The following is a 26,260-nucleotide window of genomic DNA, read 5'->3' on the forward strand; positions in this document are numbered from 1 at the left end:
GCTCTTACTCACATTGTTCCCTTTTTTCTAGATCCTTGCTTGTGTTGTTCTTACTCTCTGATGTACGTCGCTTTGGATAAAAGCGTCTGCTTAGTGAATTGTAGAATTGTAGAATTGTGAAGGACTGTTTTTTCACCTCAGCATTGACACCTTTCTTCCCAAACACACCATTGGAAAAACATGTAAACTGGTATTTATTTCTTTTCAGCTTTTCAGTGTGATTTCTATATATTGTCCATATTTAACAGAATCTGTTCAGAGCTGGTTATACTGGGAAATTCTGCAGTATTCCTAAAGGAAATTTAGCTCCACTTAATTGCATAACAAATAACAATCTCACCAAACAACCAGACTCTGCTTTTTTTTTTTTAGGTCAAATGAGGTGTTTGTGAGTTGACTCTTTATCTTTATAATGTAAAATACTAAAGCCTCTGGGTTATTTCTGTCCACGCTTTATCAGCACGGAGAGTTTCCTAAACAAGCTTTAGTCCACTTAAATTTCACAGTTGTTGTGTGGAGGAAATGAAAGCGACTGCGCCTGTGTGTGCGGTCGGATTACAGAACAAAATGACTTTGCTCTGTGGCCCTTGTGTTTGTCTTCCAGCTGATTAACCAGAAGATCAGAATGTGCACGCAGCTGAACAACTGCGGGTCATTTGTTTCCGTGCTGGAGTACCTCCTCGCCATTGGCAATTACCTCAACAAGAACTCCAGGAAGGGAAAGGCCAAGGGATTCCGCCTCTCCTCCTTAACTAAAGTACGACTCCGCCGCTCTTTTCTGACCTTTGATTGAGTTGCAGCAAGGCTAATAAGACGACTCATTGATATACACGGCAGGGTTTCTCAACGTCCTCTTTCAACTTCGTCTTAAAGTCTTTCTCGCTGAAGTTTCTCAGATTCACTCAGGTCTTCTGTTCTGCTGTGTGGTTTTATGTCACCGCCTGGCTTCCATGGTTTCTGAATCTCTTAGAGTCATTGCATTCATTAACGGCTGTCACTCAGTTCTGCTCAACTTAATGAACTTTTCTTTTAGATAGAAGCTTATGTGCTTTCACCTCTCATATATCTGTTTGATAACTATGGAGCAAGGAGAAGGATAATTTAGCGTAGCATTGAGGCTGGAGAGTTTGGAGTACATCTAGCCTTGGCTTCCTCCGTAGATACATTAACAAACTCAACAAGCCAGCATTTTTAAACCTCTGCTCTGAAAATATAAAGAATTACAAAGTGTTAAAACCACTTCTTCTAAGCCAGTCTGCTACAGAATGGTTTTACAACGCATGGGGATTTCTACATTCATGCGTATAGCATCTAGTCTACACTTAGTAAAGCATTTTAGAGCCTTTAAAACTACACATTTCCAAAACTTTCCTAGACTTTTAGAAATGCTACCAACCCTGTTTACGTTGGAAACCCAGTGGTAGGAATTTTATGTATAAGGACAGTAAGAGGCTTAGAGGCTTTATATGCGATTTTTCACACTTAAATATAATAGAAATCAAGTATATCCTCTGAAAATAACTCTGTGAGTCAAGACTGTCCCACTGTCTGTGATGTTTTCTGAGTTTTCCGAGACATATCTTCAGTTTGTTTACATCGCCGGGACGGCCGGCTGACTCCTCCCCTCGAGTATAAAAGTTGTTTAATTGAGGGACTAGAGAAAAGAAGAATAACATACTGTACTCACTGATTAACCGTGTTTCTAGATCACGCTCATTTCAGGTAAATTTACATGCAGTGTGAAGATACGAGCATAATAAAGATCGCTAGCATTAGCATGCTAACACAACAATGCACCGCGAGTTGTTTTGGTTTCATGCTGGTGCTCAAGGGGGCGACATCTGCTGGATCAAAAAAAATCACATATAAAGCCTTTAAATGTTTGCTGAATGGGTATTATTGTTTTGATTCATTTTAACTTTTCACTCTTGTTGTTATTATTCCTATTACGGTCATTCTAACTACACCATTATACTGTTTATTGTATTTGATGTCTTTGTAAAGCACTTTGTGGCTAATGTCTGTGAAAAGTGCCATATAAATAAAATGTACTTATTACCAGTCTAAAATATCCTCACTGGATAAATACATCATGCCAATTAGAAACCAGCCTCCACTCACAGTCTTTTCCTCAGCTTGTTATACTAAGCTAAGCGAAACATTTCATTCTTTTTTTATAAGAGTGCGATCCCAATCTTCTTATTTCACTCTTGACCAGAAAGAGAGAAAGCTTAATTCCCAAAACGTTGAACTGCTGCTCTGGAGGTGTGGTACTCGCTGGATGTATTAGGAGTATTTTCTGCTTTTCTTTGAATGGAGCTTGAACCCCTCCTTTCTGTCTAAAAGTCTCTCTGTTGAGATTGTTTCAGGGGCAGTGCACTCCGCGCGGAAGTTAAAACGTCCTCTGCTCCATTTAATGAAGCCGAGCCCCTGTGTTCCCTCAGAGGGGTTTCCAGGTCTAATTGAGAATTGTAAACTGTTGCTGCTCGAGGCAGACTTTCAGCAAATGAATGGTCGACTACCTTAAAGAAACAAGGAATCAAGTCAGCCTAAGAGCTTTCTTTGATTTTTTTCCCCCTTACTTGTGAGCATCAGTAAGCTACTTGATGTGTGTCGTTGTATATCTCAAGGCTTGACTGGGCCTTAAATTGGTAAACAACATGACCCAGTGTGTACAAGGAACCGTCACAGAATTTGAAAAGGGCCCTGCTGCACCATCAGGAGCAGCATGGCATGAATTGTAGATTCATCATTACCATTTTACACAATCATATAAAGCGGTCACAGATAATGCTGCTACTGCTGTTACTGGTGTACTAAATGGTTTGCCAAGAAAACCGTGTTCCCAGATCAACATCTCACATTGCAATCCTGATCCCTGACAGCCCTCTGACATCATCACTGTGGTTCTTCCAAAATCTGTTGTTCTAAGTTTTCTAAATAGGTAGGACTAAAATAGCTATTGAAACTAAATAAAATCCTTGAAGGCATGTCTTCACTGCAGGGCTATCACTTAGCTCGCAATCTGGAATTAAAGGTTAGAGTTATTGATTTTTTTTTTAACACTAAAGACTAGGGTTTTTTTTAAGGTACAAAATTCAACATGGAAAACTTAATGAAGCACAGAATTGTCTTTAAAGATGTGCATAAACAACACAACACTGATGTTTGTTGCCGGCGTTGCAAATTGGCATTTTTGCTATAAACACTAAGAGCAGTGCATCTGGAACATCTGGTATTAGCACTCACAGTAAGTCTTCTTCACGCCAAGGTTAACTTTTATTGGCAACATCCACAACACAAAGAATGTGTAACAGAAAAAAAAACAAGCTGTATGTGTAAACAGAATCTGTGAATGGCCGTCCTAATCTTTCACTGCCCACAGTAAGGAAGCTGTTTTTTTTTTCTTCAGCTACACACGGAGGAGTAGATATCAGCATACACATCTATCTTGTTTCCTTTAAGTTATAAGTCCTCACGCTGTGCAGCGGGGGGACCGCAGCTTTGTACAGGCTGTGCCGTTTTTTTTTTTTTTTTACATCAATGTGTGCTTTTTTCTCCATCTCCAGCTCTCACAGCTCCGTGGGAGAGAAAAGACGTTCACCTTGCTCCATGCCCTTGTGGAGCAGATCATGTTGCATGAACCGCGCCTGGCCACTTTTACCCAGGAGTTGGCAGAATTCGAAACTGTCCCGGGAGGTATTTGCTAATCAAGATTTGATCAAAAGCTGAAAGAAAGCTGTGTTGTACTTTTCCAATTGAGGTCTGTTAAGTGAAATGTGTATTTTCTCTGTGTGTGTGTGTGTGTGTGTGTCTTTTGGATAGCCTCCATTAAAGGCCTGACCGCAGAAGTAGATGGTGAGTAGATCAGATTTTACTACAGCGCCCAAAGACTGCTCCTCAAATCTGCTGAGATCACTGTAATACCGACCCGACTTTTTTTTTGTGCCAACGTAAGCTTTTTTTGTGAGGCTGTGTGATAGTAACATTTACTAGCTCTTTCCGTAATTGAAGTCTCACTGTACTTTGTTGAAAAAAAGCGTCGTCTGTGGGGAATAAATGGGCTCAGTCCAATATATTGTCTGTATGATGACTTACAACAAGTTACAACGAGCACAAATACAGCACTCCACATGATCACACAGGAGACAGCGTCTGATTTAAAGCAGCTATTTGCCTCAGTGGTCAGATATGACAAATTGTAACCAAAGTCTGTGCGTGTGTGTGTGTGTGTGTGTGTGTGTGTGTGTGTGTGTGTGTGTGTGTGTGTTGTTTCAGTCCTGAAGAATGAACTGCAGAAAGTCGTGCAGTACAAAAAGATGGCCAGGAAGAGAAAAACCGGAATTGTTCACCCCAACTTCTCCAAAGACCTGAAGGTGGAGCACTTAATCTTCTTTTTTTTATCATTTAGTCACTCAGCCATTTAAAGGTACAATGTGTCTTCCTGTAAACAAACACCATATCGATTATGTTTTTCCTCACAAATGAACAGCTTTACTACCGTCTGCTTTCTCAGCTTGTGGTCTCCTTCTTCACTGCTTTTATTGGCATCTTCCTGCTTTAGAGGGAGCTGAGTAGCCACTGGGGATGTAATCAGATAGATTACTAATTCATTATTTTAACATGCACTTATGATCTTCTCTAAATAGATTCTAGTAGCATCACACACAAAAAGACACACACAGACCTTGAACACACTATTGGTGACGGATTCTCCTGTCTACTGAAGTCCATAAAGTCATTAAAAACAGGAGATATGTTCCTGTTATGATCCTACATTCTCTGCTTTCATTGATTTTTGATCATTAGGTTTTAAAGCATGGTTTCTTTTAAACAGATTTCATCATTTAACAGATCTATTTGCTTGTGACGGCTGGACTTATTACATCATTTTACTTCATGATGGTGGTCCAAACACAAAACAGATATTAAAATATAAACTTTATGAATAGCTGAATCAAATTGGACTTCAGATGGTCAAGTATGATCATTTGGCCAATGTTCAAACATCTTAAGGATCTACAACTCGCATTTAAAACCAACTATTTTTCTTGACTAACTAACAGAGTAGGTTGATTGCCATTGGTTTTCAAAACGACTTACAGTATGTGACAGCTCTCTCAAACGACATACAGATGATTGACAAATAGGAGAAAACCAGTGGAAAGTACTTTTTTGCCAATGAACCTTGGATTTGTAAAGTCTCTGAACCTCTTGTTGAGGAATATGTTACCATCACATCATATTTTATTCTAAAAGATATGCCCTCACTTTGTGTTTTCTGATCGTGGGTGAAGAACGTTGTTGAACAAAGTGTTTCAAAATCTCCTGTAGTTATCCAGTTGGGATAAGATTTGGTGACGATGGCCACCATAGCATTAATTCCCATACTCTTCATACTCATCAAACTATTAGGTAACCCATCATGCCCTAAGGGGTGTGGGAAAATGTCCCCCACAGTGTGACAGAGTTTACAGATCCTCTCACTGAAGAGGTCACACAATCAGGTTTATCTGTAAATAATGGTTGTATAAGACTTGAGACAGGGGTACTGAGATAGGGATGTGCAGCCGAATAAATAATTCAACATTGTCTAACCTCCCTAGTCTGCACCAGAATTTCTAGTCAGTTAAACCTATTATTAATATTTATGTTCACCCTCAATGCTGGCCTAAAGTGTTGTGTCTAAAGCGGTAAGGTTGATACGCAGCCAACCACAGTAGCCCAGACTGTAGCCATAAACTGTCTGTAGCCCCTGTTAATTGACCTGCTTACCCAGCTCTACTGCCGGGATGTAAACCAGCAAAGTGGACAGATGGCACCTCTATAGGAGCAGTGTGGTATGGCAGTATTTTTCTCTAGAAAATGGAGATAAAAGTGTACCTGTGCCAGGTTGAACTAGCATGTAACCACTCGACCAAAGCAAAGAGGAAACACATTAAGAACAGGCATGTCGACGTTTACCGGCAGGACGGACCTAAGGCTGGTGCTGCTAGCATTGCTAACGTTAGCCACACTCCTCAAACCAATTTGGCGTCATTAACGCCGTGGACGCTGTGACCTGATTGGACTGAAATTACAGCTCATCACATCACCGAGAGCCCAAGTGTTCTCTTACCTTAGGACTAGTCGACTAGTCTGTATTTAAATGTCTGTTTAAGGAGTGGGAAATTAGCCGCTAGCAAAAGTTGGTTAACAATGTGACATGATCACAGTTTGGTTGTCAGAAAAGATTCTGGTTTGTTTTAACATAATGCATAACTTACATATTTTATCAAAGCAACACTGGAAACTTCCCCTTGACTTTCTCCTTTGCTCTTGTCACAACTATTTATGACAGGAAGTAAAAACTGAATGGTAACATAAACAGTACAAATCCTAAGCTTCTTGCCTTCTTCTTCTTTTTTTATTGGAAGCAGATTTGTACAAAACAGATTCAGAAAACTGAACTTCAGTCGTGTACATTTCTGACCAAACATGACTTTCTATACCTTCTATAATTGTCAACAGAAAATAATCACAGGATGTCTTTGGCTTGCAGCTTTCTCAAGGTCAAAAATACACTGTAGATCACATGTGCCCTTTCAAAGGATGTTTTTTTTCCCGCATTATATGAATTGGCGTTATGCAGAGTTAAGTGTCAACCGAGTTTGAGTTTTGATTTACTCAAACAGTGCAAAAAAAATCACCAGGAGCTTCCCATTTCTGTTCTCTATACCCCAGATGGCGATTGAGAAATACAACACGGATCTCTCGGCACTGACGAAGACGTGTGAGGAGATGAAGAAACTCTACTCTGTCATACTGGTAATCCTTGAGTTATTATTTCAATATCTCTTTTGTACAGCCTCAGAGATGGATTGCCCTCCGTTTCCGTAGTCTCTGGATGGCCCTCTTCAATTATTTGTCATGTTATCTCCCTCTCAACTCTGGGAAAGTACATATATTTCAGGGTAAGAAGTCCCCAAGGTTACTTCTTTTTTTTCTCTATAGGTGTCCTTCAGCGCTTACACAAGGACATAATGCTTGAGCTGCACAGAGCCGTGGCCTCGATATCCTTTAACAGCAAACACGACCAATAGCAGCTTTGGAAAGTGCTATTCTTACTCGTTTTTTAATAACGTTTTCAGGATTTAATAATCACTTTGCGCCGTCTTATGTAGCCAGAAACTGCAAGAGACTGCAAGTTTACCCTGACCGTTAATGTGTGACATCAATGAATGGTCGACAAAACTATGAAAATGAGAAGCTGTTCAAACCCCCCTGGTGGGTTTCTGATGTGCTATTAAGAAAAAAGCAACACATGGAAAAAAGGATATATACCACAAAGTTCTGTGGTTGAATCCTTCTACAGAAAAAAAACTTCATATTGTTGTTCAAGTTTTAGCTTTTCATTCTTGGCGAGGGACTGTAATTAAGTTCTTGACATTCTGGACGAAAAAATCCACCAGCCAAGCATTTTTCTTACTGGTCAGAGAAAAATGTAAAGCAGTCAAATTTGATGCATACTTTTATTGATCAATTGTTCAAGCCCATATACAGCTCAAAGTCATGCTCCCAAAAAATGCTAATTTTCAAACGTACCTCTGAACAAAATATAGAATACATACAAGCTATTTATTTAGCCTTATGCTAACACTAGCTAGCAGCAGGCCGGTTGCAGCAGGGTTGCTGATGTCCTGTATAGTACAGTTAACAGTGGTGAGTGGTGTGTGTTCGACAGTGCATTTGTGCATCAGAGTATGTGTGCACATGTCAACCTGCCCCCATGAAGCTTTGACATGCAGACAGCAGAAGAGCAGGAGACAGAAGCTGCAGGTGCAACAAAATGGAATCAAACTCAGCACAGTTTTTTTTATAATTACATGACTATTTTGTTACCCAACATGTGGCTGATAGCCCTCTAAGATCTGTCTGTATTTGTGCTCGGTGGGTGTCAATTTCGGACCAGGTTTTTTGTTAGCATACAGATGAAACATTAGATAAGATTGCTCCTTCTCTAGATTATTAACAAAAAGTTCAATACTGCCTCTGGTGCTGCACTGCTGCAAAGTTGAACTCTCTCCACCAATATTAGATCATAAAAGGCTGCACAAAAAACTCTCACAGCTGCAGAGAGACGAGTGCTGCCGAAATTAAATACACGTGGTGATCAATAATCTCTGAACAGCTCGGTGTGAACAGCCAATCATCTGCCTTCAAACTATTCCTATTTTAGAATATTTATCTGATCTTAATCGTGCCAAATCTGACCATAAACGAAATGAATGACAATCTCAAAATAAGTCTAGTCTTTTTTAAATGCCTATGTACATACAGCTCTATATTCTATACTGAAAGCGATGATGTGCATTTGGGTTTCCTGAGCCTTAAGGTACTTTCAAAGTTGACTGGACCCTCTGCAAACAAAAATAATGAAAACATTTAACGAGTTTGTCTTGAGAACTGTGGTTTCCATTAAGCATTTCCCACAACATAAAGTTCCCTCATAAAGAAAATTCCTCGGTCACACACGGATTCAGAGGAGGTCCCTGTGTTTTTTTTTGATCCCAGTGTCTACAAAGGAGGACATTTCCTCTGCCCGCTAACCTGGTTAGATTAGGTTTATAGCGCTCAAGCCTACTTCTGACATTTCAGCAGGCACTTTGTCTTTTTTTTATAGAGTCCCCACCAAAAACAATCAATACAAAAGTAGAGCCTATTTTCCTCACCTTTCCCATATCTCTAAGGACGATCCATCATCATAGAGAGTCCACTTACCCTTCCTGCTGTGTTTGAGTGCGGGGATATTATAGAGAGTGCTGTGAGCTTTAGGCCTGGTAGGGAATTGTGTTATATTACAGCCACAATTACATTCCTGTGCACTGCAAACTCCCCCCCCACCCACCCACCCACCACAACTTACACACAAGTGAGCAGGAAGGAAGTTACTAAAGACGGGCTTTATAGTGAGAGGACAAAATAATGAGGATAACTCCATGATTAGAGATTCATGCTCTAATTAGGTTCTGCTGTCAGTATGGAAACGGTGTAATAATGGTGTCCCATTGGTGGATTCACAAGGTGTGAGAAGTGTGACGTGTGAGCACACATAGGGGGCTTCACACACACACTCAGTCATGCACATACAATGTTAAACTCTGCAGATGAGTTGTAACAGCGGTGTAAATATCCCACCTTGAACTGATAATATGCAAGCGATAATGGTTTCAGACCTCACCTAACTCTCTTGCACTGGTATAGATTTAACAAGATACATCACCAGGGGACACAGTTAGGGCATTAACATTGAATGTCAAGGCTTCTACAAGTAAAATTATCTTTTATTTGCAGGTAAGTTAGTAAGGTGATTAAAGAAGTGTGTGTCTCTAATCCAGTCGGTTCCAGTTTCTTGGCGTTGCAAAGTATCCCCATATAGCACGCTGTTGCTGCTGCTGCACATTTTGACAAATAAAGGCAGCTTTAAATTGAAGGCCAACGATGCAACTATTGTTTGAATAGTTTGCAGATCAAAACTAAGGATGATAAAGTATAGCGCAACAGGTTGGCGTAGGTGGGCTGCCCTAAAAAGCAAGGCAAGGCAAGTTCATTTATACAGCACATTTCAACAACAAGGCAATTCAAAGTGCTTCACACAAGACATCAAAAGCATCACGACAGAGGAAAGAAAAGAAACATTAAAATAGAAAATTTAATCACTGAAATTATTTAATCTGAAAATATGTTCAAATAAAAATAATTCAAATGAAATGAACTGAAATAAATAAAGTAAAAATATAAAAAGAGTTAAAAGTTACAGTGCAGAGTTAAAGTTTAAAATCTTATTAAAATTGTTTAATGAAAAGCAGCTGTAAACAGGTGTGAGCAAGATCAAATAAGTAATTTCTAAATTAAACTTTTAACACACAACTGTGTTCACAGTTAAATATTCTCTCTGGTGTAAATTTACGATTGTATAATCTGTCCCATTTTTGCTGTGGACGAGTTCGGTTTAACAATAATTAAAGACTTGTCTGATATTGACGCCTGTCCCAAATAAAAGTCAGGGTCATCTCATAGACTGAAGTGAAAAAGTGGGGTTCTAGGCAGACATCATAACTGTAGATTGCTGTGGAAGTACAATTTAACGGCTCTGCACAGGAATTAACAGTCAACCCTGAAAGACGTAGACTGTCAGTATCAAGGTGAGGAAGCCCCCCCACCGTCCTGCCCCTTGGACTGGGTGTGGTTTTAACATGTATATGACAATACTGTGAGCTATAGAAATGATAATGTTTTGAATTTTGGACCAGAATCCCTGGATATTCCCGGGAGTTAACGGAGCCGTTAATGTAGTTTTTCATGTCGTGTAAATAGAAACCACGGCTATTAAATTCAAGTTTTAGGGTAGACATATTTAAGGTTTTTGTTTTTATGTTTGAAGCTAAAGCTCATTGAGGCAGCTGATTAAATAACACCACCTCTACATAGAATCGTCATCAATATGAAACACATGCTCTTTATGAGACAGTATATACAGCATGTACATTATAAAAAAATTGGAGAAATCAAAAAGCATTTTATCTCAATAACTCCGGGAAGATTTAACATTGAATACAAACTCATTAATCCTCGCTCTGTGTAAGCTTATGCTTAATCAACGACATTTAAAATAAACGGTCTTATAAGGACCTTCTCCCCTCTTAGAGTGAATCGTAAAAAAGTCAAACTGTTCCGTAAAGTGAAATGTTACACGATAAATCTTAAGATTTAAGTATTGTCCCCTTCTCTGTTCAATAAATCACTCTAAGTAATATTGAAAACAGTCTGCTGGTGAAGTGGCTGTGGCCTTTCAAAGTTTTACAATTTGACCTTTAGCTGCAGTGTCCCCCCTCAGGCCGCCAGTTGTTTTTCATCAGCGGGGAGCCGTGACAAAATGCACCGTCATCCCTGCAAGTTTCCATCAAAAGCCCCCCCCCTCCCCCCCCCTCCAGTTTTCATAACTTTAATAATTAAGAGTTATGTTTTAAAAACTGTATCGGTCCATTCTGTGCCATCTTGAAAATGTCAAAATATCAAGTTTAGACACAATCACCGTCCACACAGTCCAAACTCTCAGTCCAGAGCACCACCTGCGTCCATCCCCTCCTCCGCTGATTTCGCCGTGTGGGGGCCGGCGCTCTAATATTGTGTCTGTGAAAGCTCCTGAATATACAATAAAGCCCTTCAGGAGCATCGGAGAAAATGATTGAGAGTGACTCGGCTGTGTTTCTGTTGCAGGGGAGCAGCAGGTTTGGGAAAAGGCTTCATATTTAGTCACATCTTCTCACCGGAGAGGAGAATTCATAATGATGCCCCTGAATAGCCAACATGCAAATTTATTAATCATAGAAGAAGAAGCTCATGAAATTTTTGGAGGTCTGATTTTGGAGAAGTTTTTTTGTTTTTTGTTTTGTGGATGTTATTCTGGAGGCATGATTTTATAACAGCTCAGAATAGAAGCAGACGCTTTATGTAATACGCTTTTCTTCGCTGGAAGTCTGATATATTGAATAGTCATAGTCATAAAAGCTGGCTGCTGCGATGTAATCACAATCTCTTCATATAGACACCAATCCATCCCAGCTCAGTGGCGGCAGATAAGGAGCTTTTAATCTCGCCTTTAAAGTAAAAAGCTCAAACCTGCAGATTAAAGATCATTCAGTGTGCTTCTGACAGGTGTGAGTAACAGCTCACTTTAAAGACTCACAGCTTTATTTGTGTGGAGCAGCCCTGACTCATAAAAAAAAAAATCACATTTGTATACAACACAAAAACATTTGGATGCAATTTAATGCCGACAGAATCCGTTTGCTGATAAAATGAGGAAGAAATATTTTCAATGGACGTACATTGCGAGCCTGAGGGAATTTAAATACGTATCAGTATAATGTTTACAAGCCACCATTTTCATTTGCTTATCGCTAAAATAGGCAATCCTCCAATGCACATGTCATAGTGATGACAGCATTATATCAATTTGAATGGTTATACGCATATAAAAAAAAGTAAAATATAACCAAAAGCATAATCTTTCCATATATCTGAGATATTTTTGTTGCAGCACTTTTTGTTTCAACCTCTCAATGCTATTTAAAGGGGACATATTATAAAAAAAAATCCACTTCTACAGTGTTTTTGAACATATAATTGGGTAACCTGAGAGTCTACTGACCCACAAAATGTGAAATAAACCCATCCAGTCCTTTGTTTGTGGTCTGCATAAGTCTTACAACACAGAGAAAAATGCTCCGTTTCAAATTTGCGCAACTTGTGATGTCACAGTGGGATTCTGGTAAAAAAAAAAAAAAAAAAAATCCCCTCCCCTGGTATCTCCACCTCCAGCCTAGAACAAAACTTTTGCGCAGGTCCGCCATTTTTATTCTCGCTACAGAGGAGTGATGTAGACCAGGGGGGGCTCATTGCATTTAAAGAGACACACACACCAAAACGGAGCGTTCTGAGAGAGCTGGTTTATACAGGGTCACAAACCTCCTCTGGTGCTTGAGTCATGTTATATTTTGACCAAAGCACAGCACAGATGTTTCATTTAGACCACAGAGGGGACTGTTTGAAAAGCTGGACAAGGGGTATCATATGTCCTCTTTAAATGTTTAGCTTGTTAAAGCCACAGTGATTATTTTTTTAGCTGGTTATGAATCTGAATTAAATTAAAACTGATGCCTCTTTAAAGACCTAAAAAAGTAAACAAGACCACCAGCAGTTGAGCAGTTGCACTCAGAGACCTTTGGAGGGGAACCAAAGTGGACCAAACCGAATTCCTATTGTTGCTTTAACGCGTGCTGCGACACTCGTAATGCTTTCTATTTGAAGGTTTTACTATTCCATCACTATCTGTTTGTTAACAAAGTCAGCGCTGTGCTTATACTTACATGTATTCTTAAGTATACCTTTAAGTTGATGAATTCCACAGCTTGTGTGGGAGTATTCTTACGCACTCAGTACGCACACATCAGTTGAATAGAGAGCCTGGGAAAGTAGTGTGTAATGTGGTTGATGAGACATCTTTAGTGTTTATTAATCTTCAGTATTTTCCAACAGATGTCAAGACTCCTGCTAAAGCGGATTTATAACACTGTAGCTGCTTGACTACTTAATGTTTTTGTTATCCATAGTGACATTTTAAAACCTTACACAAGTTAACAGTTGCACTACAGTTAGTTACAACCAATCATATAATCCATTCATTCCCAAACTGTGGTACGAGTACCACTGGTGCTACATGGGATCCCTTTTGTGGTACACTGGAAGTCTCTTAAATGGAAATCTAAGAGACTCTAAAAAAATGTTTTTAAATGAAGATGTACAAGTAGTTGACAAGCAGAGCTGTGATGGTAAGCAGAGGAAGTGAATATTACATAGAAGTGGAAGAGGCGAGGTTAGCAGTGTCAGTGACGCTTCAGCACCCGCTAGCAGCTAACGACGTAAAAACCAGTAAGAAAATCGGAGTCGAGTCACATCCACATCGGATTCTTTTGGAGGGGCACAGAGAATGAGCTCAGGCCGCAGAGCGTGGAGTGTGAACAATAATGAATAATATGCATATCAGGAATAAAACGGCCTCCTGTGTAAACTCTTGATGTTGTTACTTAGCCCTGCGCTATACTGTATTTTAATGTTGGCCACAATGGTCGTACTTGGAGTGTGGTGGTACTCTTTGTAAAACGTTTGAGAGCCACTGATTTAATCCATATACTGTAGGTGCTGATGAATGCTAAATATGAAGTAGAAGTGTTTCTTTCTGCACCTTTAGCTCTTTGGGATATTATCATTTTTACTGATATGTTCTAAGATATACCTTCTAACTGGGGGATTAGTAACATTTATTATGCATTTCTGATGTCAGCAGGGACACGAGGGAGCTCTGATTTGTTGATCTTTGTTACTCTGTGGCTTAGTATTTTCCACCACGGTACGATACACAATGCCATCTTATTATCCTTCTTATCCTCACTCGTTAAATAGGAAACACATTGACTCATAGAACAGGCAAGCCCTTTATTCCCCCTAAAGCCGTCTGGAAGAGTGGTTGTAGATCTTTTGGCTTTATTGGCCACTGTATGTGTTTGTTAAAAAATAAAGACATGCAAATGAGAGGGGGGGGGGGGGGGGGGGGGTGAAGTCACTCAGACTGAGAATCAAAAAATAAAACCTCTCCTGCCTCTGTTGATAACTCATGTTGTGCTCTCCTGACATATTGTGAGAAACATCAGGTAAAAAGTATGCAAATAGACTCATTTGCACATATTCTATGAGTGTTATATAATATTTTAGAGACAGGTGTTTATATCTCACGTCTCTCTCGTGCTATTAGAGAGAGAGAGAAAAAAAATGTGCGTCCTCACCTGTGAAAAGCTTTGAGGACCTGTCAAAGTAAACATGCTCTCTGTCAGAACTTCTGGAAGTTTCTCTGTCGACTCTGTTTGTCTTAGTTTAACATGAGTAGCACATTATTGTGTTTATATTCATTCACAGATTTATGTAATTTATTTTCAAATAATATCCGTCCAAAAACTTGTTATCACCATTTGATTTGACATGTCATCTTCACAATGTCATCATTTTTTTTTTTTTTTTTTAAAGATATCTTTTTTGGGCTTTTTGTGCCTTTAATGTAGAGATAGGACAGTGGATAGAGTTGGAAATCAGGGAGATAGAGAGTAGGGAATGACATGTGGGAAAGGAGCCACCAGCGCCCCATCATTTTGTTTTTAAAGGTCACATATTGTGCAAAATACACTTTACCATGTTTTTCAGACGCTACTGAATGTCTCTATAGCCTGTCAACTATGAGAAAAGTGCATCCTCTCCATCTTTTCCCTGCTCCACTTTTTCAGAAAATGTGTGCTCAAACAGGCCGTCTGGAGATTTTCCCTTTGTGACAACACAAAGGGCAGTAACCCCTCCCCCAGGTGGGTGACACTCCCACAGCTACTTGTTTGTTCTGCCCTCTGAGTCTGCTGTCTAACAATTGGCAGAGGCGCTGCTTGTCAACAGGCAACTGCTTGGGGGGCCCCTGGCCAGTAAGGGGCCCCCAAGGGCTGACAAACTGTAAACAGCAGTGACATAAAATGTTCAAAGTTTTCAATTACTTACTTCTGCTTACATTTTGCAATTTGTTTTGTAGGTGTCAGGTCATTCATGACATAATGGTGATGAATGTTGGTTGGAGTGGCCCCCCCTGTAAATTTTTGCCTAGGGCCCCAACAGACTCCAGAATCACCACCGACCAAAGGGCATGGTGCAAGAAAGCCTAAGCAACCCAAGCCCTTTCAGAGAGGGGCGTGGTCAGACACAGCTCACTTGCATTTAAAGCTACAGACACAGAAACGGCCTGTTCTGAGCAGGGCTGACATAGAGAGGTTCACAGGAGAATAAGTTTATGCAGCACCGTGCTCAGGGGCTCTGAACAGTATCCTAATTAATGCATGTCCACAGAATCCAGTATGTGCATGTCTGTATTTGGGCATGTGTGTGTGTAGCATGTCTCAACAACAGAGTGAAAAAAACAGAATCTCCCCTCTGGGAATAATAAAGTACACCTTCTTCTTCTTCTCAAAGGCCTGTAAGAATCTTTCCAACAAAATAAGTTGTACAGAAATTAAGAAGTGATCGATTGTGGCATAGCTTGAGTCTGGGCTTTAACCGGCACAGTCAACAGCATGTAATGAGCCAATTAGTCCACTTAGCCACCGTGACCCTTTCTGCCAAAGTTTGTTCTTGAGAATCACGAACATTTTCCTGCACGGGACCTTTAACCTCCTCTGTGTAAGTCTGAATTCAGCAGTGAACGTCCACATCGGTGTATGAGTGCACTCAAGGAAATGGGTTGCATGCAGAGGAAGTGTATGAGGTAATTACTATGAAAAGTAATGTGTTACGATAAATATGCAAGACCCAGGTAGTGGTTCATTATTGAGAGCTGTTAATTGGAAAATATTTTTTAACAACCTCGCCGGTCTCAGAAAGAGTAATGACTGTCGGACTAAAGTTTCATATTTCAAAGACACTGATGCTGTTTTTCTTTTTTTTCTTCTTCTTCTCTCTGTCAAGGTTAAATTTGGAGAACCGGCGGATCAGGACTCTCAGGAGCTCTTTGGGTTGATCTGTCAGTTTGTCCACGACTTCAAGAGGGCCCATGCTGAAATTATATGAGTTATGGAGGACATCCTGGTAACCGCGGAGACTGCAGGGGTGCTTATTAAACAAACCGAGGGGATCATGCCGGCTTAGTCACAGCTCAGAGAGCAAGAGATCAAAGAGAAAGATATAGCATGCAACTTTAAATGCAGTATTTAATTTTAAAAGACACAAAGTTTGGTATGGATTCCACTGTTTGTATTCTCCTCCTGTGTTGTTGTACAGATATTTTTTATTCTATATATCGGGCCCTGCTTGTGATTCATTGTACAGACAGTATCTATGATGTGTACAGTGATATGAATGCACCCGGACAACAGGATGACAACGTCGATGTAAATCAGTTTTGTGAACATAAATCTGATCTGTGTTGCATAATTCCACGTCAGAGTGCGGTCATGTTTTGTGTTGACTTCATGCCTCCTGACATTTGTTTTGGAGATGAATCCGTAATGAAGGCCCTCGGTCGGTTGTAAGAAACTCTCATATGCTGAAGAGTGCTGCTAATACCCACCGCTCTGTGCTGGCGGAGGAACAAAACAGACAGCACTTCAGAGGCCCAGGCTGAGGCCGCTGTACTTTGGGTGCGTGATTATTTTGAACACGGAGCCACGCTGTGGTCGGGGACATCTCCCATCCCAGCGCTCCAGGAGGAGCTCCAAGGCCGCCTCTGATTAATAACCAGGTCGGCGCGGCGGCAATGACACCACGAGAAACGCAAAACTCCCCCCTTCAAAGAGGTTGAAAGGTATTCTTAACCCTGGCTGGATCTGATTTATGTCTTATAGAGAGTTTTGTGTGCCTTCCATTCTAATGAGTTGACAGAAAAAAACAAAACTATTTTTAGTTTTAACTGTGGTGGTAATGAAACAGACCTCTGAGAGGGAAGCAGCACCTTTTCTTGTAAGGAAGGAAACAGGTGATTTTAATTAAAACTTTACATCTGCAGAAGCAGTGATTCATCAGCAGGAAAAACATGCAGGAGTGCTTCATTAAATGTTTCCTTCAACGTGCTTTATCTCTTATTTCTATAATTTCCAGTTTGTCACTTTTACAGCTAGATGGATTAGAAAAGCTTTTTTTTTTGGCTTTTCCTGGTGTAGTTTGTACCTCTTTAGAAACGACCACGAGGTAGGTGTTCTAACATCTTGCAGGTACAAAAAAAATCAAGACTAAAAGTCACATTTATTTTACGGTCTTAAATTGCTCTCTTACTTTGCACTGTTTCATTTTTAAAAGAAGAATGTGCGACTTTTTAATCCAGCAGGTGTCGGAGGACATGAAGCAAGAAACAAAACAAAATGCTGTTTGGCGACGCCTAAGCCATACACAGCAAAAAAGACCAGTGTTGAATTAACTCCCACAGAGTTGATTTCAACCCTTTTTCAGGGTTTATATAGCTCCACACTTTTTAGAGTTAAATTAACACTTTTAAAATAGTTAAACATTTAACACTGTGAGAGAGTTAAAATAACATTTAGGGATTAGTCAAGTAACTCTGCTACAACACTTTTTTTTTACTACCTGGCTAGTGTTAGTTTCACTCCCTTAAGAGTGAAGCTAGCTACAAAGTGTTAAAATTAATTGTATGAATGAATTCTAATAAACAAAGTATTTTTCAAACAGTGACATTTATTTTTGTCTTCTCTGTAAATTAAAACATTGAGAATGAAGGTACACTATACGCCTCCAACCCCCTCTCCCCGCTCGTTAACATGAAGGCGTTATAAATAAGAACGCACCATAAAGTGCAAGTGGTGGACAAAATTGTCCTCCTTGCTCGAGCTGCGACTTCCTGCCGCCTGCATTGCTGTGTTAGCAGGCTAATGTTAGCGCGCTTCAGTTAGCTCGTAGCTTTACACTGCTCATAAATTGACACAGAATGACCGTGATCTAAAGACGCTTACTTGACCTTCAAGTGAACACTTCTTTTCTCTAGTCCATGACCTGAACAGCTTTTATACACAAGGGGAGGAGCTGGCCCGTCCATGTAAACATGAAGTAAACACGGCTCAGACAACAACACAGCCAGCGGGACTCGAGCTTCTCCCTCATTGTAGACAGTCATGACTCAGAGACACGTTTACACAGGACAGACTTCATTTCTGCTGTATTTATGTGTAAAAATGTCGCAAACAAACATTCTCCCTTTAAGTCAAACAACTGATTACAGCTGTTACGTATTAATCACCCCTTTGTTTTGAGCCACAGCTAAACGGCAACACTTGTTTTAATTATTAAATGTGTAATTAAGAGGCTGTACACACCAACACATTATAGTACAGTTTGTCGATGAATAGCTTATTATATTCCAAATCAGTCCTTTTCAGACTTCCCATTCAAGGTGCGATATTTTCACCTCTGTGACGTCTCGCCTTCTATATTTGAAACCTTCGGGCTCCTCCGGTGCTCTGTGACCTCCCGGTTCCACTTAAATTATCAGGCTGTGTAACATGCGGAGCATCTCATGAAGACTTTCAGGTGCCATTTCCAAAAATCTTCACTCGGAAAATCATCACTTTCTGTTCAGGGAATAAACATGATGAATGCTTTACCTGCAGAACTCAAAACTGGAGTCCTTTTAAAGTCAAACTGAAGCAGTTCTTAAAGCGGACTCAGTCCCGTGGTGAGCTTGTTCTCCCTGTTTTACTTTGTTTTCTTGCGGCTGTCTTTTATTGTTGTGCTTGTTTGTTACTGTTTATATCTGTTATTGACTTTTATGAATTTTAAAGGCTCATCTAGGGACGGGAAATAAAGGCCATAAATGCAGTATTCAATGATTTACTAGCTCATAGCTTATCCCTATACAAATAAACAAGAAATAAATTGATATATAAATAAATATAAATGTCACAGAGGCATAACGGGGGGCGTGATCCCACCTCTGTTCCTTAACAGAGGCGAGACAGGATCAACGGAGCCGGCGGGGGAGAGCAGCGCTGTGTGCATGTCTGAGAATGTGTGTGTGTGTGTGTGTGTGTGTTTGTGGAGCTCCACATGTTGTGCTTCTGTTTTGCTGTGACACAATGTGAAGCCACCTGGTGACTGGGACACCAATGTTACACCTTTGCAGAATCAACATGAATGTACAGAGACTAATGACAACATCGTTACAGCGCTGCTATGCTACAGACACCTATAGGTGGCGTCCTCTAGTGTAGTATGAATTAAAACAAGTGAAAAGGCAAAAAAAAAATCAGTGTATGGTCCTTCTGAACCTTCAGCCAGATGACGTGTCTAAGGCCAAAGTAACACCAAAACTAAACATTGGGCTGGATCCACTTAGCACTCTAATAGCACCATAAGTTGCGCAGCATTAGCCCCCGCGATCTGCCCTGCTTTAGCACCCGTTATCCACAAAATAATTTGCGCTTTTATTATTTGCCATCGCACACCCACAAAGTTGTCCTGCTCCGCGCAATTGGGTTTTGTTTAGCGTCTGAATGTGGAGAAAAGGCATCTTCCCCTCTACTCTACAAAGAGAGATGAGCTCTCGCGCTGATGCAGATAAAGACGATGAGTTGGGAGGGGGAGGGGAAACTTTTCCAGGGTTTTTATGTTGTAGCCCGGACTGGAAAAATGTAGCACGAGTTTCAGTGTGTAGTAAAAAGCTTCCTCTCTTAATGCCTGTAATCGTTGGTCATTTTTGCAGAAACTGTTCTTGGGCAGAATATTTGTGATTAACAAATCATCTATGGCAATGTACTCCATTTGGTTATTTTTATTTAATACAGACAGTAATCATTTTGTCATTTTGTTTTTTTTATTATATTTATTTTAATATTATATTTTAATTTTTTTCCCCCCTTATTTTATAAATGTGTATGTCTTTTTTCCCTTTTTTCCCCCTTAGAATTTATTTAATTGTGATTGTGTGTCTTGGAAAAATGTTTAAAACTCAATAAACATATTGTAAAAAAAAAAAAAAAAAAAAAAAAGAAAAGCTTCCTCTCTGAATGGAGCAAGGAAGGGCTATTCGTTCCCTCTCCTCGTGCGTAAAGGCTCCAAACCTCTCAACAGAACAGGTGTGGATGAGGCGCTGACAGCTCTGGACATATTTAAACCCTGAAGTCATATTTACAGACTTGAACAGATCATGCAGAGGCGGAATTGTTTTCCTCATCACGGGAACGTTTGCGTGCAATAATTTATACACTATTTACATCTGTAATATTTGATTTTTGATTTATAAATATTCAGAATGTCGCACATTACGCCTTTAAGCTGCCAGAACATGAACTACAAATAAATATGAAAGTGTTCTTCATACCTCCTGGTTATGTGAGCGCTAAATGATGAAACTGTTTCAATGCTGTGTTTACAGCCTTTTATAAAAAAAACAAAAAAAAAAAACACCTCATCCTCTAATTAAAATAAGTATGTGAATTTATGCTCAGACAGAATGCTACTACATCTTAGTGAAGGAGATTGACAACTCGTATGTCTGATCGCCTCTGGCTGAGTCTCTCTTTTATTAAAAGCACCGTGTTAAATTTATGTTTAATTAGAGGTAAAGTGTATACAATGAATTCTCACAAATGAGCCTGTGCCTTATTGGAGATTACCAAAGAAAGCTCATTATGTGAGACGGGGCAGTCCGACAACGAGAGTACACGCTCTCCTTTTGACCGCTAATTAAGTTCCTCTGAGAATTCTTCTTTTTATCATGTCATTACGCTGAGTTTTTTTTTTCTTCTCTCCTTTTATTTTTCGCTTCCAGATGATCAAACGATCGGTGCTGATCGGAGCAGGTAAAATTGTTTATGTGATTTCTTTCCCGGTCTAAAGAGTACTTTGAGATTTGAGACCCGGTTGGTGGGTTCGGCCCCAGACCTGATTGCTTTACAAACAGTTTTCTTTTTGAATCAGTGAACTTCAACTCAGCCTCAAACGGTGACACATGAACGCTTGAGGTAATGTTAGGTGTGCTCCATGGTGAAGCAGTTTTCAACACCAGGACACAAAGGAGCACGGCTGTCACTTCCACCGACAACAGCAAGGTCACGTAGAAGGTTTCTTTTTTAACTGCTGGTTGTATTCTTAACCCTTTCTGTTAAAAAACAATAAGACTAAAAGAAACAGAATGCTTCAATATGAACTAAAATGAGAAGAATGTGAGGAACTTTCAAATCCTAAAATTACTCTGCAATCGAAATAAAAAGCTCCAGGGAATGAATGAAGACCCCATATGTGTTATTATAGGGTCAGGGTTATACTATTCCTGCCATCAAATAACAAATAATTGAATGTCTGTGTTCACGCAGACATCTGAGGAATCTCAGTGAAAAATGTAATGACACTAAAAAAGCACTTCTGGTATAGTCAAGCAATGATTCAATGCAAAAGCCATTAAAAATACAGATACAACAACCTGAGCAAATGGGAATGACTGGGACAATTGGGAACCCGTGGACAGCTGTTGAAGATTTAAGTTACTTAACTAAAGTACATGTAGCAGTGCTGCTCTTCAAAAGTTCAAGTTCAGGTCTCACATTCAAAAATCCTACCAAAGGAATAATTTCACAGCTTAGATATTTGACAGCGACTCTTTTGTCTGTAAAGCTGAATATCAATCAGTAGCCATCCAGGTGTACACGCCGTCCCGCCCACTTTGCTCTGCCAATGAAAGGCGTCTGATCCAACCTTCACAACAGGGTCCTAAGTCTCTAACTAGACTCTTCTCCTCTGTCGCCCCCCGGTGGTGGAACGAACCACCAAGCTCCATTTGATCTGCAGAGTCCCTCTGCACCTTTAAGAAAAAGCTAAAGACCCAGCTCTTTCATGAAAATCTCAGCATTTAGTGATATTGACGATGATAATGATGATGGTTTTTGTTTTATAATGACAAGGACGATATTTAGGATGGTTTCGATGCTGATTAGAACTTTAAAGAAAAGTTGTCGATGTTGTGCAGCCTGTCAGCACCTGTGTTGGATCGGACATAAAGCTGTTCGGTTGCACACACTGACGTTGTTTCCTTCTCTCTAGATCCCCACTTGTGATGTACTTACTCTCTGATGTACGTCGCTTTGGATAAAAGCGTCTGCTAAGTGAATTGTAGAGTTGTATCCTTGTTTCCAGTGTGAACCCGACAACAAAACAGCACTGAAAAAAGTTGGCAGTAAACCTTAGTAAAAGCAGAGTCGCATCAGCATTTAAAACTTTGACATATTGCATGGAGGAGGCAAGGTTTATGACCTATACTGCAGCCAGTCAGCAGGGGGAGCTCTTAATATTTACATCTGTCTCTCCGTCCATCTTGATATTCAGTCTCACATTCGGAATTTGTCGTAATGTGAAATAAGGGCTCCTAACTGGCTGTGTTGCATGTTTTCACCGTCTTCATCCAGGTACAAACCTCCACCCGGAATGGTTTACAGACTTTTAAGTAGGCGTTGGTATTTGTGCTCTGCATGAACTCTTTGAACTCGCTGTTATTTTAGGAACCAAGCAAACAGGATTGCAGTTGGATAATATAGATCCCCCCCCCCCCCACCACCACGTGAAAAAAACTCTTGAATTATGAAATGATGTACAACCCTGAGAAACAAAATGCCACGTGGAGTAAAAAGCATTTGGAGAAAAATAGAAACAAGTCTGGACAGCGTGTCCCATGTGGCTGGCATGTTAGCGTTCAGCTAACCAGCTAACGTGCGAGTAATCTTCACCTTCACTTAAAAAAATACAGAGAAATAATCACAGACTAGCCGTCAGAAATCATTAATGTAGTGGAGTAAACAAACACAATTCCCTTCTGAGAGGAGATGAAAGACAGACTGGAGGTATTAAAGCTCCTCTTAGCTGGTTATGAAACAGACTGAAAATAATACGGATGCCTCCACATGACCCATAAAGATTGACAGCTTCTGCAGCGTTATTTTTAAAGCCCGAGTGTGCAGACGGGTAGGTGTCATGAAGAGGTGATTAATGGCACCTTGTGTTTTATTTATTCGTTATCAGGTAGTTCCGGTTTTAATCGTTGCTCTATACACAAGAAAGCAGACAGAAACATAGATGTAGAAAATAGATATAGGAATTAAAGAAGGAATAAAGCAATAAGCAGAAAAAGGGGCGGATAATGTGAAAGAATTAAAATAGCATTTAAAGAAAGAATGTGCAACAGTTTACACATAAAACAGCAGAAATCCATTTATATCCTCCTGTAAATGTCTCTCTGAGTCATGACTGTAGTGAGTGACACGCTGTGTTATTGTCTGGTCGTGTTTACAGGACGGGACGGCCTTGTGTATAAAGCTGTTTTAGTCAAGGACTAGAGAAGAGAAGAAGAACATTGCCTACTCACGCCAAGATCACGGCCATTCTGTGTCAGTTCATGTTCAATATGAAGCTATAAGCTAACCAAAGAGTGCTAACGTTAGCCTGCTAACACAACAATGCAGGACACAGGCGACTGCGGCTCGAGCAAAAGGACGATTTTGTCCGTCGCTTGCGCTTAATGGTGCTTAATTATGGTGCGTTTTGGTTTCATGCTGGACCTCAGGGGCGACATCGACTGGATCAGAAAGTCGCACGTGAAATAATATGTACAAAAAGCACGGTGTTTAACACAACCCTTACCTACACCTAAAAAGTCTCCACTCTCCATTTGTGTCACATATTGGAAGTCGAAGAAAACTTTTTCATCAACAGGACCTCCTTCACAAGATGGATAATAATGCTCAGCTTCCTGTTTTGTTATGTGCTAGGTTATTATAACCTCTCCGCAGACGAATAAATCTCCAGTGTCACCTTGTAGTCATCCTCACTCAAAAAGTTTAGAAGACGTAGTTCCCTCTGCAAGATTTCCGAGGACTTTCTTTTTGGCACGTTGCAAGCCCTCTCCTCTGAGCTCTGGAAAAAAAAAAACCAAAAACCTCTATTGCCATGGTAACGTATTGACATGCACAACATTAGGCTCTGAACCATTTGTCAGAGCCGGGTGATGACAAAAATCTCACTGAATGGCAGCTCTTCAGGACGGGGTGCTGATACCATTTACAGATTTATATATATATTATATATATAAACAAGTCAGATGTGTATAATTACAAACAGAGAGCTGAAAAAAACAAATATTTAATTTGTTTTTTAGATATCAGAAGGCCGTACTATAGACAGCTTTTTTTTTTTTTTTTTACCCAGATGAACTGTGCAAATATCAATCAAGATTAGATCCATTATGCCGGCTCTAAATCCGAACACTCAGAAGACTTCATGAAATCTGTCAGTGAGCCGCTGTTCTTGGTGTCCTGTGCTCATACGTTGTTGTTTCCAAACATTTCTCACCCCCACCGCGCGTTTGGCTGGCTCTCGGCCTTGATTTGTGTCAGCGTTCGGCTTCATTGGATTCTCGGCTGTTTGAAATTCTTCCACTTTTCATCACTTTCAGCAGTGTGCGTAACCTAATGATCTGTTGTTGTTCAGTCTCCGAGATCAAACGGCTGCATTCATAAGCATGAGCTTTTAATGAGAAAAGAAGATGAACCCCCCAAACACACCCAAATGTGCTTTTCAGGATTCAGGCTTCTTCTAGTTTAATGGCACCAAAGCTCAGTTCACAATGACGATAATTAAAGCACCATTTCCAAACATCTGTCCTCTCCACGTCCTCATGTCTGAAGAGTGGAATTTGATCCTTGAAATTGATTATTTTTATGCTTTTCTTTCACTGCCTGCCAGTTTAGGGAGGGGTTTGTAGGTGATCTCGCATCATCCCATTTTTTCAAACCCAGCGCAGTTTGGGCAGATGGCTGTTCAACATGAGTCTGGTTTAACCCCAGAGTTTGTTCTTGCCACTGTAACTTTGCTAAATGTTGCTCATGATCAAACAAGTGGAAGTGTACATACCTAGTATTATTCTATTATTGTATTTTTTCTGCCTTTATTTAACTGATGTACATATGTTTGATTTTTAACTTCTTGTTATTTTTGATAATTATATTCCTGTTTCCTGTTTCTTGAGCTGTTGTGACAAAAGAAATTCCTCCCATGGGGGATCAATAAAGTTTATCTTTATCTTTATGATGGTTTAACGTTGGGTCTTTGTAACATGACAAAGAGTTAACGTCTTTAACCTGTTTTGAGATAACATTTGTTATGAATTGGTGCTATCCAAATAAAGATTGATTGATGATAAGGAGTTTGAAGTGGATATGCTCCGGGGTTGAGGAGCCAATGGAGGTTATGAAGGACGGGGGTGATGATGTGGTCACTTTCATAGCTAATAAGGACAGCTGTTAATTAATCGGTTTTCCTATATTTTAAACTAATGTTAGCTTGTCGTGTTGAGTTTAAATGAAGTTGATGAGCTGATTCAGAGAAGTATAAATATACCTGCAACATTCAAACCTGATGATGACTTGTACGCCTGCTGCTGGAGAATTTGGACACATTTGCATATTTAACTGACCTGCTTTGCTCCGATAAGAAATCTCACTTGGAAATATATTCAAATTAATTACTTTGAGGGGAACTAATTAAACACCTGCCTTCTTTTTCAATTCCACAAAAAGCCTTATATTGCATTTTTCTTTCCGCTAAAGGACGTTATCAGTGAATGAAGGCACCTGTTTTAAGAGCTTATAATGCTCCTTACATTTCTTTCCAATTACCCTATAACACTTCCATTTCCATCTCTAGTTATTTCTCCATATCTGCTGATTCTGAAAAAAAAAAAAACAAGGGTGCCAATCATGTAGCTTTTTGTAAGTCAGTGGAAGGACATCTGATTGATCGGCTGTTTGTTTGGGGCCTGCAGTGACACGAGGGCAGAGGTGACGTGCTCACGGCTCTGATCTCTGGTCAATATTGTCACAAGACGCTTCCAATGACTTGTTGATTTAATGCGGCTGACAGGCAGGTGCAGCAGATCATGCTGAGAGGTAAATGCATTACACCCGGAGATCCAACATTAAGTCAACGTGACACTTTTCCACATTGGATTTTTTTTTTTTTTCCCAGATCATGAGAGAAATGAAAGGTGACATAGATGAATTTAAAGTGAAGGTCTTCTTGAGGTGAGAAGGTTCCCCCCCCCCCCCCCCCCCCCCCCCCCCCGCCCACAGAGCCAGGTAGTGGACAG

At 40.1% G+C, this 26,260-nt stretch overlaps 1 protein-coding gene across 2 annotated transcripts in view; it reads left to right on the forward strand.

Annotated features, from left to right (window-relative positions):
* Positions 1 to 26,260, forward strand: part of LOC132990052 (uncharacterized) — a 377,347-nt gene that overhangs the window by 24,677 nt on the left and 326,410 nt on the right. The window contains exons 13-18 of one of the 2 annotated variants that reach the window (XR_009675957.1): positions 605 to 757; positions 3,570 to 3,699; positions 3,826 to 3,858; positions 4,279 to 4,376; positions 6,724 to 6,807; positions 16,093 to 17,446. Coding sequence is in view for 1 of the 2 variants with exons in the window: in XM_061058085.1 (XP_060914068.1) it covers positions 605 to 757; positions 3,570 to 3,699; positions 3,826 to 3,858; positions 4,279 to 4,376; positions 6,724 to 6,807; positions 16,093 to 16,194 (600 nt within the window). In the remaining variant the exon portion in view is untranslated. Of the gene's footprint in view, positions 1 to 604; positions 758 to 3,569; positions 3,700 to 3,825; positions 3,859 to 4,278; positions 4,377 to 6,723; positions 6,808 to 16,092; positions 17,809 to 26,260 lie in introns of those variants that run through there. The other variant, XM_061058085.1, reaches the window with a different exon arrangement.

This window comes from Labrus mixtus, chromosome 15, assembly GCF_963584025.1.
Source record: "Labrus mixtus chromosome 15, fLabMix1.1, whole genome shotgun sequence".
Lineage (NCBI taxonomy): Eukaryota > Metazoa > Chordata > Actinopteri > Labriformes > Labridae > Labrus > Labrus mixtus.